This window comes from Nesoenas mayeri (genome assembly GCF_963082525.1).
Source record: "Nesoenas mayeri genome assembly, chromosome: 6".
Classification (NCBI taxonomy): Eukaryota; Metazoa; Chordata; class Aves; order Columbiformes; family Columbidae; genus Nesoenas; species Nesoenas mayeri.
In genome coordinates, this window is record NC_137545.1 from 13,699,155 (window position 1) to 13,713,866 (window position 14,712).

Sequence of the window (14,712 nt, forward strand, 5' to 3'; positions counted from 1 at the left end):
GTCTTCATAAAATCAGAGGTGAAGCCAAAGCATGGAAGAGAAAATGTCCACAAGATGTGGGAGTGTGGCAATCAGAGAAGTGGGGCAACAGGGAGAGAAAGTAAGCAGGGAACAGACTCGTGATCTTTGGAACAATGCAAATGACAGGAGTGAGAGAGGTGTATAGAAAGCGTATAATTTCAGAGAATTATTTTGCAGTGCTTGTACTTAGAGCACTCCACAAACACAGGTGACACTGAAAATGGGCTAGTAGTGACTTCCTTTGCGTAAGTGTTGATCACCCCCCACGAAAAGACAGTAATAAACCATACTACTGACTCAGACCAGAAACCTGTCCAGATACTTCTTGCTGTACTAGTGAAGAAGCTCTAGAAGTTTTCCAGTTATGAACTGAAATGTGTCAGACCTGAAAAACCACATGAAATCCCAGAATCCATGGCTAAATTCACATCTCAATTTCACAGCTCCTCCAAAGCCTCCAATAAGTTATGCTGCTATAATCATTAACAATTTCTTACGATTCGTTAATAACATGCAGCACTTCATGAGACACAATTTATTGTTTCCCAAAGAAGTGATGATGTGGTCAGACAGATGAAACACATGAGCCATGGAATATATTAGGAAATTTATAGGAAGTCCTGGGGGAGGGTTTCTGCCTGCAGAGCAATCGAGCAAGGTGGCAGTATGAATAGGGTGCTGCAGAAGGGGCCAGAGTCCACAGTTTATCCCTGAGGATGACCCGGCTCAAAACGCTGAACAACATCCAGCTCCTGCAGTTTGAAGTCTCTCTGCCCCCTATGGATCTGCAAACTGTCATCATCTGCTACCCGGAACTGTAATTCAGAGGTTATTCGGGTAAGGTGGTTTTAATGACCCTTTTAAATGAATAATGAACATGGGAAAATTCTAAACGAAACACAAATTTTAAATGGAACACACAATAACTTACTGAATTAACACAAAAAGATCAGAAATAAGGACAAAAGGAGATTATGAAGATGAATAAGATGATTTTACTCACTGAGAGTTTTTCCTTTGCTTGTTTAAATACACCAGGAGCCTGGTTCGTTTCACCACCTGCTGCTGAGAAACCCAAAAAAATACTTGATAGTTAAAAACAAAAATAATAAGCATTTCCACTTTGTACACTTGTGAATACAATTAAATGCTTTGGAATTACTATACAAAGCAATTACTTTGTGAATTACTCTCAGCAAACTGTATGCAGAAATGCACCTGCCTTAAAAACGTCCTATGTTCACCATGCTTGAGGTAAAAAGGTATTCTATGCGTTTTAAACAAAATGAAATTCAGTATTCATGTTCCTAGAAGTCTAGAAGCTAAAGTAAAAAGTTCAAGAAATAGTCGACACCTCTACAAGGGTCTAGTTCTAAAGGTCAATCCTCAGACACCTTAGCATCCCAATTTTCAGGACTGTCCTCTAAAAATCAGGCCCCTTCAAGTAAACCACAAATGAAAATTTTAAGAGAGACCTCTGAAATCACCACTTTCCAAAATATTAGCCAACATTCCTAACAGAAGGAGAGAGATTTGCTGTTGAATTATCTTCCTAGTTGTGTCATCAAGGTCTGTGTGCCATAGGTCAACTAAGCCCTCAGACTTTAGCAATTCAAATTATATTTTGGACATCAAATATATTAATTCAGTATTTCATTTATCTGATACAACATGGTTTGAGGTAAGATTTTTCTGTCTGACTTAGATTCCATCCTTACGAAAAGTTTTGGAAGGGGGCAGCTTCTCAGAAAGCAGGTTCTTAGTTTCACCCCAACAATGTTGTTCAGGAAGTGATTTGCTACACAAAAACTAGATGTGAAACCTTTTGGCATCTGTGCCCCAATGCCCTTAGTAAATGCAGAAACAGGACAGTGGTCTCAGATGATAACCTTTTGCTGTATACCCAACTGCCTTACAACTGTAAAACCAACCCTAACACATCAAACAGGACAGAACTGATTAATTTCCTTGTTTTCCTGTGCAGTTCCCAGGTGTAGTGAGGAGATCCCTGGTCTTCTGCCACACTTATTACTCTGGTTCTGCTCTCAATATAATTTCATTGCTGCTTTTTTATTTATTTTTTTTTTAATTGAAGGAGAGAAAACTTGGGAGGAGGATAAGAATATACAACTGCAAACTTCAGTTCTTCTGAATTTGTAACAGGCATCAGTACAGCACAGCCCTCCTGCATCACACTTTACCGCATCTGTTACTGCTGGTTTTGGTCTGGTTTACATCTCTTCTAAATAATAACAAACAGCTTCTTTCCTCCTTCTCTTGGTATTGAACCCTAACCAGCTGCCACTATGAAGCGAAAGAACAGCTGTGCTGCTTGTGCTGACTTACCTGAACAAACCACAACTTCTCCATCAGAACAAAAGATCTCGACAGGCTCTGCTGTCAGTTTAAATACACAATGAACCTGTTTTACTTCAGGGGGTGACCCCAGAACTGAAGATGAGGAACAGAAGTCTATCACATAGTGACTCTCGCCAGGTAATTGTCCTGGCCTGCCACCATCAATGCTCCTCTGATGGTACCACAGCATCTCATGGCCACTCACAAAACATGAGTTGGGAAATGGCACTGTGAGTTACTGGTATATGCCAGTACTTACTTCACAGTGATGTGGGATTTTTTTTTTCCTGGTACTGAGGGGAAAATAGGGGAAAGATGTCATTCTCTGGGCCACTACACAGAAAAAATGAGCAAACATTAACTTTTTTGGGGTAGACGCTTAGAACTAAATATGTTTCATATTAAAGTCACGGTAAATGCAATACCAAGATTTTAACTGACTGCAATACACTCGAAGTTGTATAGACTACACTGCCAAGAGATTCTTTGTGGGGCTCCATTGGCCAGGTATCACTAAAACTGACAAACAGGACACACTGACAATTGATATTGGCTTCAAGCAATGGTGCTGTATTTTACGTAAAAATAAAAAAGTGAGAGAGACACTGTCTCTCTAAATTCCAGATCCTGGGAAGAGCTGGATGACTGGTTCAGGTTCAGGGATATTTAGGTTAACATATGGCCGCCTACACTCTTAAGAGAACAGTGCTATGTGATATCCTTTCACATGCCCTCTTCTTGAGTCCCATCAGTAAGTATAAAAAGGTGAGGCAGAATAAAATAAGGGATACTGTGAATTTTCCAGCAACACTGAGTGTGGTAAAACATTCTAAGAGATATTTTTGTTCACTTTGTGGCACAGTTCAAGCTACTCTGCTTTAGAACCCAAACATCAAAGTTCAACCCGCATAACTGCAAATGTGATGATCAATCTGGGTCCGTTATTTTGGTTGCTCTCCATCTCAGGATTTAAATGTACTGGGACATGATTTGTGTTTTCACTTTGACTAATATATCTGCTTCGGTAGGTGTTTGTCAGTTGTCAGGCAGCAGACATTTAAGGCACTGGGCAGATTTCCTTCTGCGAGTCTATCGGTGTGACTTGGGACTCTCCAGGACACTACTGGGCAAGAAGAGTTCAGAGGAGTTAGTGCTATACAGTATCTGAGGGCAAGACAGCACTGACCACATGGCTGTAGACGTGTAAATGAAGTTGAGAACACTATAAAGCCAGCATTTTTTCCCCCCATTTCCACTGCTTATTGAACCCACTGGGTCTTTTGAAAGAACACTTGAATTATGGGGAATAACTCCTGAGCTGATCAAGCTGTGCTTCATCAAACAGCAAGAAGTAGCAAGAAGAGCTGTTTTAATCCTTTAAAAAAAATTCCTCACTCTTGGGTAGTTCTGGTCTAGAGTGCCAAGTTAGGACAGCCTAGAGACTGCAAACTGAGGAGGGAGTCATCACTGCAGCACAGAGGGGTCTGTATCAGCCTTTCCTTCCCTGGCTCCAGTTCTCATGAGGGGAGGAAGTAAAAGCATCAGATTCCCCAACAGAAGCAAGGTGATGGGACAGAGTATTTAGTTCAGTTGTCCTAACGGAATACAACCAGGAGACCACACACACGTCACGCAGTTGAGGCACAATATTATAGCTACTCTTGCATAGCTATCCTTTTACTGTATTTTCACTAGTCAGACTTCCATACTGAGACTGGTCTAAATTTAGAACAGGAGTGACTCACTGGTGCAAAACTGGATGGGAACGAGTGCTTAAGGAACACTTTTGGTATTGCACTGTTTAACTATAGGATGAGTAATAAATCCTGCTTTTAATTTCTAAGCCATGAGAAGAAGCTGATGTAGCTCTGCATTGCTGTGCGTGGTTCTTTTAATGGCCCTAGTTTCACTCATGAACAACTGCACTGCAGCATGCGGCTATGTTACAGAAAATCTGACCTCTTTTAGCAATTTTTTTTTCTTTTTTTTTAAGATCACCAGAAAATTCAAGATGTTCATCTTTCCACTCTGAACTCACAGTAACAACAAGTAATATGACGGAAACGCTGAAAGTATTCTTTTTCGTCCCCTAAGTAACGATACACCTATCAAGATGTAACAGGAATCATTTGTTTTGTCCTTTCACCTTCCTCTACCAAATATTAAGATTTTTGCTTGGAATGCATTTGTAGCGTGAGCCCGGGTTTCTTCTCTCTCAGCTTCATGTTGCATGTGGCTGGATTACCCCTGTGGATTTCGACTGTACAGCATAAATATCAGTGACAGATTGGGAAGCATCAATGCAGTTAACATCAATCAACAAAATATAAGTCTGAAACACTTCTTATTATGCGTGAGAGTAAAAAAGCAAAATAATGGAAATGCATACTATGGTTTATGCTGCCAACATCTTCCCACCAGAAAAACAAACAAAAGAAAAGGCGTAATTAAAAGAAAAACAAAAAAAGATGAGTAGAGATTCCTACAACACCACACTATAAGCACGATGCCAAGTTACAACCACAGCACTTGGAGGTCGAAGCAATGACAAGCATACATGATCATGGCCTCCATTAAACAAAAAAAAAACCAAATACCAGGAATGAAAGAAAATCAAAATGATACAAAACACTAAAAAAGCAATACTATTTGTGAAGACTGATATTCTTGGAGAAAAAAATAAAAAATAGAGAAGCTGCTACTGCCATGAGATTTAACAAAAAAAAATGTCTATGTTTGCCAGCCACATTGCATAACTGAATAGAACGCAGTCACCTGTCTGCTTCCGTTTAACACAGGAGAGATGAGTTGGTCTAGTATATTTGATAGCAGGTTTTAAAATTATTTTCCTGGAGGGAGAGTGGGCCTGAACTTCAGTTTTTTTAGCAAGTTCAGTTTTCTTATACACTGCTATGGACAAGAAAACACAAAAAACATACAATCAGGAAAAAAACCAGCAAACAGTTTCATATGACAATACATCAAGTGGCAGGCCCACTGCTCCACAACTCCAACCCAAGGCGCCGCTTCTATTGGGGAGAACAAATCCTAAGTTGGAAGAGGGGGAGCACCTCATATGTGTTACCCGGGGATGTGGGGGCATGCCTAGAATGAAATGGGACCAGTGGAGCAGTGAGCCTTACACATGGCTTTTCATAGAGTTGTACACTACCACGCTACTGTTAAGGTGCACATCATCTACAACAGAGTAACTGTATAGTACTGTAAAACAGTAAAATAAAATAAAATAAGATTATATACATATATATAGTAATAGGTAGTGTTAAATGAACCTTTTTTCCTTCTCACTTCATCTCTGGAGAGTGTGCTAGGTTCCTTTTTAGCTATTTTCCTTTCAGGAGTAGAAATCCTGCCTCTCCCAGTTTTAAAAGGTTTCTCTTTTTTATGCTTATCGAGAGATGATCTTCGTAATTCTCTCTCTGCCTTCTCCTCTTTAGGAACAGTCTCTAACTGTTCAGTCATGATGCTCCTATCATCATCTGTAGGATCAGAGCAAATTATAACAACAAACAAAAGATTAGTAACAAATGTTAACCATACTACAGTGGAGCAGGGAAAAAAATAATTGAAGACAGAGCAGGCGGATTAATAAAAAAGGTGGACTATTTTACCATTTTTCTGGAACATGCGAAGATTACAATTACAACTATAATAATTTTGCTTTTTGATCATTATGATTTGGAAGCAAAAATATTTAACAGACAAAACAGAAAGGATAATGCACACCTTGAGTATCTGCCCAGAGACTGTCTGTGTCCATGATGGAGTCATCGATTGTTGTTTCATCTTTGTAATCGTCACACGTCTCTGTCTTGTAGTCAGTGAGCAAGATCTCTTCTCTCTGGGGCGAAGCAGGAGCTTCTGGGGAGCCCTCCTTGGGCTCAACTTCAATGTCGGCCACTTCCTCAACCTCCGGCTCCTCTTCAGCCTGGGAGTCCCCTGTTTCGATGTCTTCCTGCTGGGTAGCAGCAAAGCGCACGCTGTGAGTAGCAGATTCACCCTCATCAACTGTTGTCTGCACTACTGTGATAAAGTCATCCTCCACTGTCACCACGGATTCAATGATGCCTTTCAGTTCAGGTAGTGCTTCTGGGCTACCCTTGGCTAGCATTTCATCAGCAGTAGGTTTCCCAAAGGCTATTTCTGGGGGTATTTCCGATACAAGATGCTGTTTATCCTCTTCTTTTTCTTCTTGCCCTACTTCTACCTCTTCTTCCTCACGTTCTTCCCCTTTTGTGGCCCCAGCTGTCACTTCACATGGCGGCAGCTTTTGGATTTCCACAGGTTTCACAGCTGTATCAGGAATCCTTTCAGTTCCTTCTGCAGGCTGTGGTATGCTCTCCATCTGAATCTCAGCAGGCTCTTCCTGGAGAGGCTCGGCTTTCGGAAGAAGCTCCTCAGAAGGCTCCTTTGCTGGTAACTGTGCAGGCATCTCTTCCCCAGACACAGGTGGTTTTGGAGGTTCTGCTTTGATATCCTCTGGTTTCAAAGATTCTCCATTCAAGCCTTCTTGGGCTTGATCATGCTCTCCACTAGATTCATAAGATTCCTCTTTATCAACTGCCTCTTGATGCACCAGATCGGGTTTAGTTACTTTTTCCTTAATTTCTGTTTCAGACAGTTTGGTGCTGTCCTTCACATAACTAGGCTCAGTCTTGGAAAGTACATCTGCATCCTTTGCTTCTCTGGACAAGACAGTCTGATCTTTCTGTTGAGTGTCTTTGGTTTCAGGCTCTGCTCTTTTAACAGAGGCTTTGTCCTTCCCTGAAGGAAGAGAAACAACCTCACTGATCTTAGAATCTAACTGGCTCTGATATTCTTGGTCAGCTCTCATTGCAGCCACTTCCATATCGTGCTTTATAGCATTGTAATCTGGTTTTATTGGAGCTTCTATCTCAGCTATTTCAGGAACAACACTAAGAGTCTTCTCCTCCTTCTCCATCAACAAAGAAACAGCACCTCTTTCTATGGCTACCGCTGATGCTGATATTCTGCCATACATTGTATCATCAGTTACATGAACTTTGTCAGCCACACTCTCTTCTTTCATTTCTAAGATTGCCTCAGGTCTTGTCTTCTCAGGCTCGGCACCTTTAATGGAATAGACCTCTTTAGAGTCAACTTGATCTTCACTTTTTTCTAGCACAGTATCCAGCTTCTCTTTTTTCTCCTGCTCAAAGTCCCTGGCCAGAACAGACTCACCAGTGCCATGCTGACCTAAGTCTTTCTCACTGAGTAATTCTTCTTTCGATTTTTCAGCTGCTGCCAGCTTCACTTCTATTAAAGACAGGTCAGGAGCAAGGCCGCGTCTCAGTTTTTCATCTGTGCCTTCATAAAAGGGACAGGTTTCACTGGTTAAATTCTCACTGTCCTGAACCGGAGAAGGGAGTGGGACTGTGTACTTATTGAAAACACAGTAGCCCAAGTCTTCTAGCTGGCTTTCCGCTTTTAGAGTTACGTGGTTTTCATCTGTCACATGTGGCAGGGCTGTGCTGCTGTCTTCCACAACAGTATCAGAAGGAACTGACTTCTTTTGTGCCATCTCAGCATCTGCACTCACAGAGGCTAATCTAGATCTCGTCCCTGCTAAGTCTAACATTTCAGGCAGGTCAGGAGCCAGGACAGACCCATTTTTGTAATAATCTTTGGCCAGGAAAGGTGATTCGGTCAAGGTCTCAGGCTGAACTTTTTCTTCTACCATTGCTTTTTCTTCTTCAATGTGCTCATCTTCCTCTCTGCTATCAATGGGGAAGCAGGGGGCCTTCTCCAATGCTGGTGTGGTTGCTGGCAAGTAGTCATCACCTTCATCCATACTTCCACTCGTGTTAGTCAGAATATCTGAAGCGAGGGGAGAAAGATCATGTGCACGACCAAAGCTAAACCCTAGAGCTATTGAATCCAGGCAGGACATGGGCAGGTTAATAGACATACTTCTCTGTTCAATTGCAGATCTCCCCCCAAGTCCCAAGCTCCTGCTCAGAGTTAGGTCATCTTTATTTTTACTGTGGAGCTCTCTCTTATCCCCATAGACTTTGGGGTCAATAGTGAACATTCTTTCTGTTGGGGAGCTTGGTTCTTCAGATTTGTCTGGTGCAAAGCTCTGGGCCAGGGTACTGTACCCTATTTCATGAGCAGGTATACTCTGCTGATCCAATTCTGTCTGTAATTCTTCCTCCTCCTCCTCCTCTTTGTCTTCAGGTATTAGACGATCTGTCTGATAAGGCTCATACATGCTTTCTTTAGTGTCACTAAGCTCATAGTAATCACTGCCTTGTTTCAGAGCATCTGCTTTGAAGGCTTCCTCTTTCAGAGCAGAGGTTTCAAAATACTTCGACATTCCTGATCGATCCTCCTCTTCTTCCATTTGATGAGGAGCTGAAACACTTGTCTTATCCTCCTTGGTATCTTTTTTAACATCTTTCCCTTGAGAAGGTTCTAGAGTATGAGTCTTATCAGTGGTTAAACTTGGTGCGTCAGGGACTTTCTCTGTAACTCTGGATAACTGAGTGGTATCAGGGTGCTCTACTGTTTTTTCAAGGGTGAGTTCATGGCTTAATGTGGCTGGGGGTATCTGTGTGCTTGGCTGGACCTCCTTTTTCTTGTCTACTGTTGCTGAGAGCCCACTTTGATCCATTTCTTTTTCTGTTTTGAGGATATCAGGTGACTTCTTAGCTTCACCATCCTTTTCAAACTCTGTTTTGTTTAGGGAAAGTGTGTTCACTTCAGGTTTTGTGGTAAATTTACCATCATCTAATATTCGAGCCTCCCCTTTATCATAGAAGTCATACCTTTCTTCCTCATCACTCTCATCCTTGGTCATGTCCTTTTCCTCCCCCCATGCGGCTATTTTCTGGGTGCTTGGCGTTTTCAGGCCATCTACAGTTACTGCTGAGAATTCTTGCAGAGCTAGCGTCCTGTCTCTGTACAACTGTTCATCTTTAGTAAGATCTTCGGCAAACAGTTGGTCAGGGCGTTCCTGTTTTGTTTTGGAACTGTCTTTGAATGGAAGCTCCTGGGGGACAGCAGGAGATGGGCCTGAAGGAAGTTCACTTTTGGATGCTTCTGCCTTGGGTTCAGATGGCAACAGAGAACTGTCACCATGGCTGATGGCAAAATCTTGGACATCTTTAAGGTCGTCTTTAAATTTCATAGATATGACCTGGTTGGATGATGAGGGCACATCTGCAGTCCTTTCTTCTGTTTTGCTCCCTTTAGGCAGTTCAGACGACAAGTCCTTTTGTGTTTGAGAAGCGGGAGGTTTGGCAGCAAGTTCTGCAAAACTGAGTTCCCCTTTCTTTTGTGAATCAGTTTCCAAGATCTGTTCTGATAGAGATGAAGGCATTTTTTCTTTGTCTTTGCTCTGCGAATCCTTTTTATCTAAAGCCTCTGTTTTTGCCGGCTGTGGAACTAAGGCATCATGCTTAGGTTGCTCACCAGTCTTACTGTCTTTCCCAGATTCTTGTTGCTTTGTGTCTAATGGTTCTGCTGTGAAAAGGTGTGCACCCTCCTGGACACGGAAATCCATCTTCGTAGCTGCAAGTAAATCTGAAGTAGTTTGTTTGGGTTTTATAACAAAATTATTAAAGCACTTACACAGGCAGACAGTCACGTGGCTTACAACAACATCCTGGTATGAATGATGGAAAGGAGAGGGAGGCAGATGCAAACATGCAACAAGGCAAACCACCTAGAAATCTGCTTTAAAGTGTTAAACCCTAGCTTCCTTTCAATATATGAGGTTTTATAGTGAAAATGTGAGTTGTGACCACTGAAATGAGATGATTTCATGTGAATTTTTTATCTTCATGGTTTGTACGTAACAGTGAAATCACAAGCAATTTTCACTTCACTGGTATGCTTTGCTGGACTCTGTAGTTTGTTAGTTCTGAGTTAGTAAAGTTTGCAAGAATAAATCAAATCAATAGTAACTTTGTGTGTTGCTGACATTTAAAACATGCATACTTATACATTTCTATAACTTTTTTTACATTTTTCTTCTACAAGCAGCCTAAACTAAATAAATGATGCATACAAAACGTTTTGTGTCAGAAGAGGCTGGTTTTTTAATTATACCAACTTTTGACATTCACTCTTTGGCAAATGACAAAAATTTCACTGCCATCATGAAACCAGTATGTGTAAATCAGGAACAGAACTATGGTAATAATAGTCCCAGATCTTAAAGGTGTGGTCTTCAAAATGACCAGCCACCTTCAGCTGTAACTGAGGTCAAAGAGTACTTGGCATGTTTCAGTGACTGTACATCAGGCCCTAATTAACTTAATTTAAAAGTAAAAATGCTAGTCTTACGGTATGTTACGATATTTTTAGGGAGTAATACCTAGTTAAGTGACTTTTTATACATGCTCTGTTAATCATTAATAGCATGTTCTTTTTTAATATCCCATGGAAAATAATTATTCCTATCATATAGAAATCTTCTTATCATGGAAAATATGGAGACAGATACTGCAGAACGTGGCAGAACTTTCTCCCATAATTTGTAAAAATAGTTTTATGTGTTTTTTCTAAAGCTCGTTACAATAAGCATTGGACCAACTCCGAATCTCCTGATTTAAAGTCAATGGAGTCATCTTTTTGCTCCAATGAATCAGAAGTCTTTAGAACAATTAGTATTAAAGTATTTGTCATTCTTAAAATATTTGCATATGTTAACATTTAGTCAAAAAAGCAACTGCCATTCCGAACTCTGCAGGTAGAAAAAACAGAGCTCTACAACTACAATAATTATGCTCCTTTACGTTTTTGCATGTGATGATTTACTTGCAAACCCTATGAAGCATAAAAACATGGCCATTGAGTTAATATCATCCTGGTTTCATAGAAATTAAACAGCTAGATACTAACTTGCTTTATGTACCCTATTGTGCTTCTTACTGTAGTGCAAATGAACAACACCAATGTCATTGAAACATATCCTGACTGCCAAAGGCATTTAATACCCTCTAGCTGGACTAGCCACAACACCAGCCTCTCAAATGTAGCATTTCTTAGCCAGGTAGTGAATGGGTACCGCACTACTCCACAAAATCTGTTTTTATACCTTGTTGTATTGGCTGAAAAGAAATACCATTAAAAGGAAAATTTTGAAGCCTAGTTCTTACATATTGAAAAAAAAATATTGATTGCAGTAAATATTTTGTTCAGCAGCCAGATCAGAACTTCACTCTATGCACCCAATCCTAAACTTTACTATCAAGGCAAATGTCCCAGTGGAACTGATGGAGGTTTTGCCTAAGAAGGGCACTCCAGCAGGGTTAAACATTTGTAATAAGGTAAGACACACAAAAAATCAGAGTTCTGGCAATGACTGAGGAGAGGAAGGGTGGACTGCAATGAATGGCAAGGATATGACATAAGAAGCGATAGCTTTAGGGAAGCTAAACCAGATGCATTGAAGCAAATACACCAAAAAAAAACCAACCCCAAAAAACCCCCACTCCCAAAAAACACAACCAAAAAACAAAAACCCAAAACACAGCAACCCCGCACACTGCAAATTAAAACATTTCTACAGTTTAAGCCTCTTTATGTCATAGCCAAAGTCAATAAATCTACTTTTTGAAAGAAAAGCAGATGAATCTCTGCACCAAAAAGAAAAAAATATACATAGATTAGCAATGTGACTGGCAAACACATCGGAGATGGGGGAAAAAGGCTTGCACAGAGGAATCAGCTTAGCTGCAAAGCATATTTATCATGGCAAAGTAAAAAAATCAGGAATCAGCCGCAATGGTGGGAAACCATGTTGTCATACAGCACCTATGCAATCATATTATCTGCTACGCACTCTTCAAGCATAATAACAAGAGCAGTCATACTCATCGATGAGAAGAACAGCCAATGAAGCAGCCTTGGAAAGCACTGGAGAAAGCTGGAGAAGGATTCACCGGCAGCAAACACATGCAAACCCAAGGAGGACACACCTTCCTTGGCCGAGGAAGGGGACGTGTCTTTCAGGGGCGTTTCTGCCACAACAGTTACTCTCTCCCTGCTGGATGCCACACTCGGCACTTTGTCTTCATGACACACTTTGGCCTCCAAACCAGAATCAGACTGACCCTCACAGGGGCCCTTTGCCTGATCCAAAGGCTCAATGTGCCCGTGCTCTTTCCCCAGTTGCTTCCCAGGAAGAGCAGCAGGTCTCATTTCCACAGCCATCGGACTCTCTACTGGTTCTTCTTGGGGATGGAAAAAGGAGGTGACATCAACACCAACAGTAAACACCAAGCACACAGTTCAACAGGACTACTTCTGCATAACACTTTCAGCTCTAAACATTTTGGATTTAAGTTTATCAAAGGACTGCTAGTATCCAGCCCATTTTTTGTCACTGCGGAACTTAATTTTCCTTAGAGGAAAAAAAAACCAAACAAACAAAAACCCAAAAACCAAACCAAACAACCTATCTTCCCCAAAGAAGCACATTTATGCTGTAAGATGAGAGCTGAAAGTGTTTTACAGGTATACCTCTCCCAAAAATGACTGGGTCAAATATTCATTGCAAATGGAGATGCTATTTGAATGATAGATGGCTCTGACAACACCAATGCATCAATGAGTTCAAAGTACATTGATATTTTTCTGACAAATGTGCTGTTTAATCCAGTACGAGACATTCAATTGAGGTGGAGGAAGGTATGAGGCATTCATTTCTTTCCACTGACCTTGGCAATACTGACAACTAAATGCCAGCAAGTCAATTTAAAACATGGATCCCGGATTTGGTAAAATCTTGAGCCACTTCCATAGTCTTAATAAGCCTTGTGTATCGCTGACAACTAATGGATTTGCAAGAATTCTGCCAAGATTCCTACACTGAGCGGGTTTATAAACAATTTCTCCCTTAGGCTGCCTGACATCCGAACTTTGTGTGTGAAAAATCACAGATTTAACACAAGGGCTCTCCATTTTCCTTTCTGTTCTGTTTCCCCACTAGCTTCCAGGCTCCTCATCACCAATTATGTCAAAGAAACCAATGAGTGCAATATAACTGTTCATCTGAATTTCTAAAAGACTTCACTCAGCCTACGGGCTCTTAGGATCAGTATAGTAGTATGAAGAGCAGTCTTTACTCATGCCATGGCAGAAGGATGACGAGGAAGGTTCCCATTCTGGAGTGTTCTGCCATTGCTACTCAGATAGAATATTACTACGCTCTGTAAGTCAGGATTAAGCTTGAAACCTGTGTCTCAGCAACATACCCAAGCAGCTGACCAGCAGTCATGCTGCAGTCAACCTGATGACCCCCGTGGTTTAAAGTGTGTCTCATGCTTAAAGGCCTTTGCTGAATCAAACTTAGAACCAAGTGGTTTGAAACCTGTAAGTGGCTGTATCATCTCTTGGTATTAAAGTAAAACCTCTTTACAACGGCTTGATTTTCCTCCTGAGATTGCCACAGTTAAAGCCAGAGAATCAACCGTCCACTTCAGTTATGGTCTTCAAAAAGTGATTTGACAAACACAAACACTATTTGAGGCTGAGAAAATATCACTATGTAAAGTACAATACATTATTAATAACATATAAAAAAATGTGATTACGGTTAAATACTGTATCTTACATGAAGAGAAGCCAGAAGATTCAGAATCAGAACTAGACTGATGCCTGAGTGTTACAGGGATATTTCCACATGGGCAGATGTAAAAGCAGCCTGGCAGAACAGCAAGTATCCAGCTACAAGAGGCCTTGACTTGAATAATTTGCTTTACTTCTCTTTTTCTGATTTTATACAGTTTTACATGTGCATCCCTTTCAACTAAAAAAATTTAAGGAAAGCCTCTCATTTTAGTCTGAGCAATTTCAGGTATACACCTCCATTTTCTAAAACACTTTGCACAGTGCCACATGATTAAAACTCATTTCTCACCAAAGTAGAGAGTTATCCTTACTTAATGAAGGAATCCTACAGACTCCCTTTGTGCACAGACCTCTTAAGCCAAATCGACTGCAATCTTAGAGGCAGCAAGTGGGGAGGGCTGTTTCATAATGCCTATCTTTTCACTGATGATCAAGCTTATTTCCCTTCCCTTTTTTTTCCCCTCACAGGTGTTCTGAGATCTTACACTTCCACCAGGGGTAGATGTATATGACTGAAAAGGAAGCTGCCCATGCATTAACCCATCCAGGAGTGCTCCAAGTACCGCTATAGGCATCCAGCTATAGTAAGGCTACTCCTGTGATTTTCTGTCTTCCTGAGCTTCAGGCAAGACATGCTGATATAAACAATCTTCGATTACTAGCACTGATCTCTTTCTGGTGCTGTTGCAGCATTAGACTATATTATCCTGT

General features: G+C 40.9%; 1 protein-coding gene across 1 annotated transcript in view; it reads right to left on the reverse strand.

The window, feature by feature from the left end:
• Positions 1-14,712, reverse strand: part of MAP2 (microtubule associated protein 2) — a gene marked incomplete at its 5' end in the record, with an annotated part of 69,493 nt that overhangs the window by 22,515 nt on the left and 32,266 nt on the right. The window contains 4 exons of the mRNA XM_080346700.1: positions 1,025-1,086; positions 5,155-5,289; positions 5,673-5,879; positions 6,127-9,933. Coding sequence (XP_080202826.1) covers positions 1,025-1,086; positions 5,155-5,289; positions 5,673-5,879; positions 6,127-9,933 — 4,211 coding nt within the window. The remainder of the gene's footprint in view (positions 1-1,024; positions 1,087-5,154; positions 5,290-5,672; positions 5,880-6,126; positions 9,934-14,712) is intronic.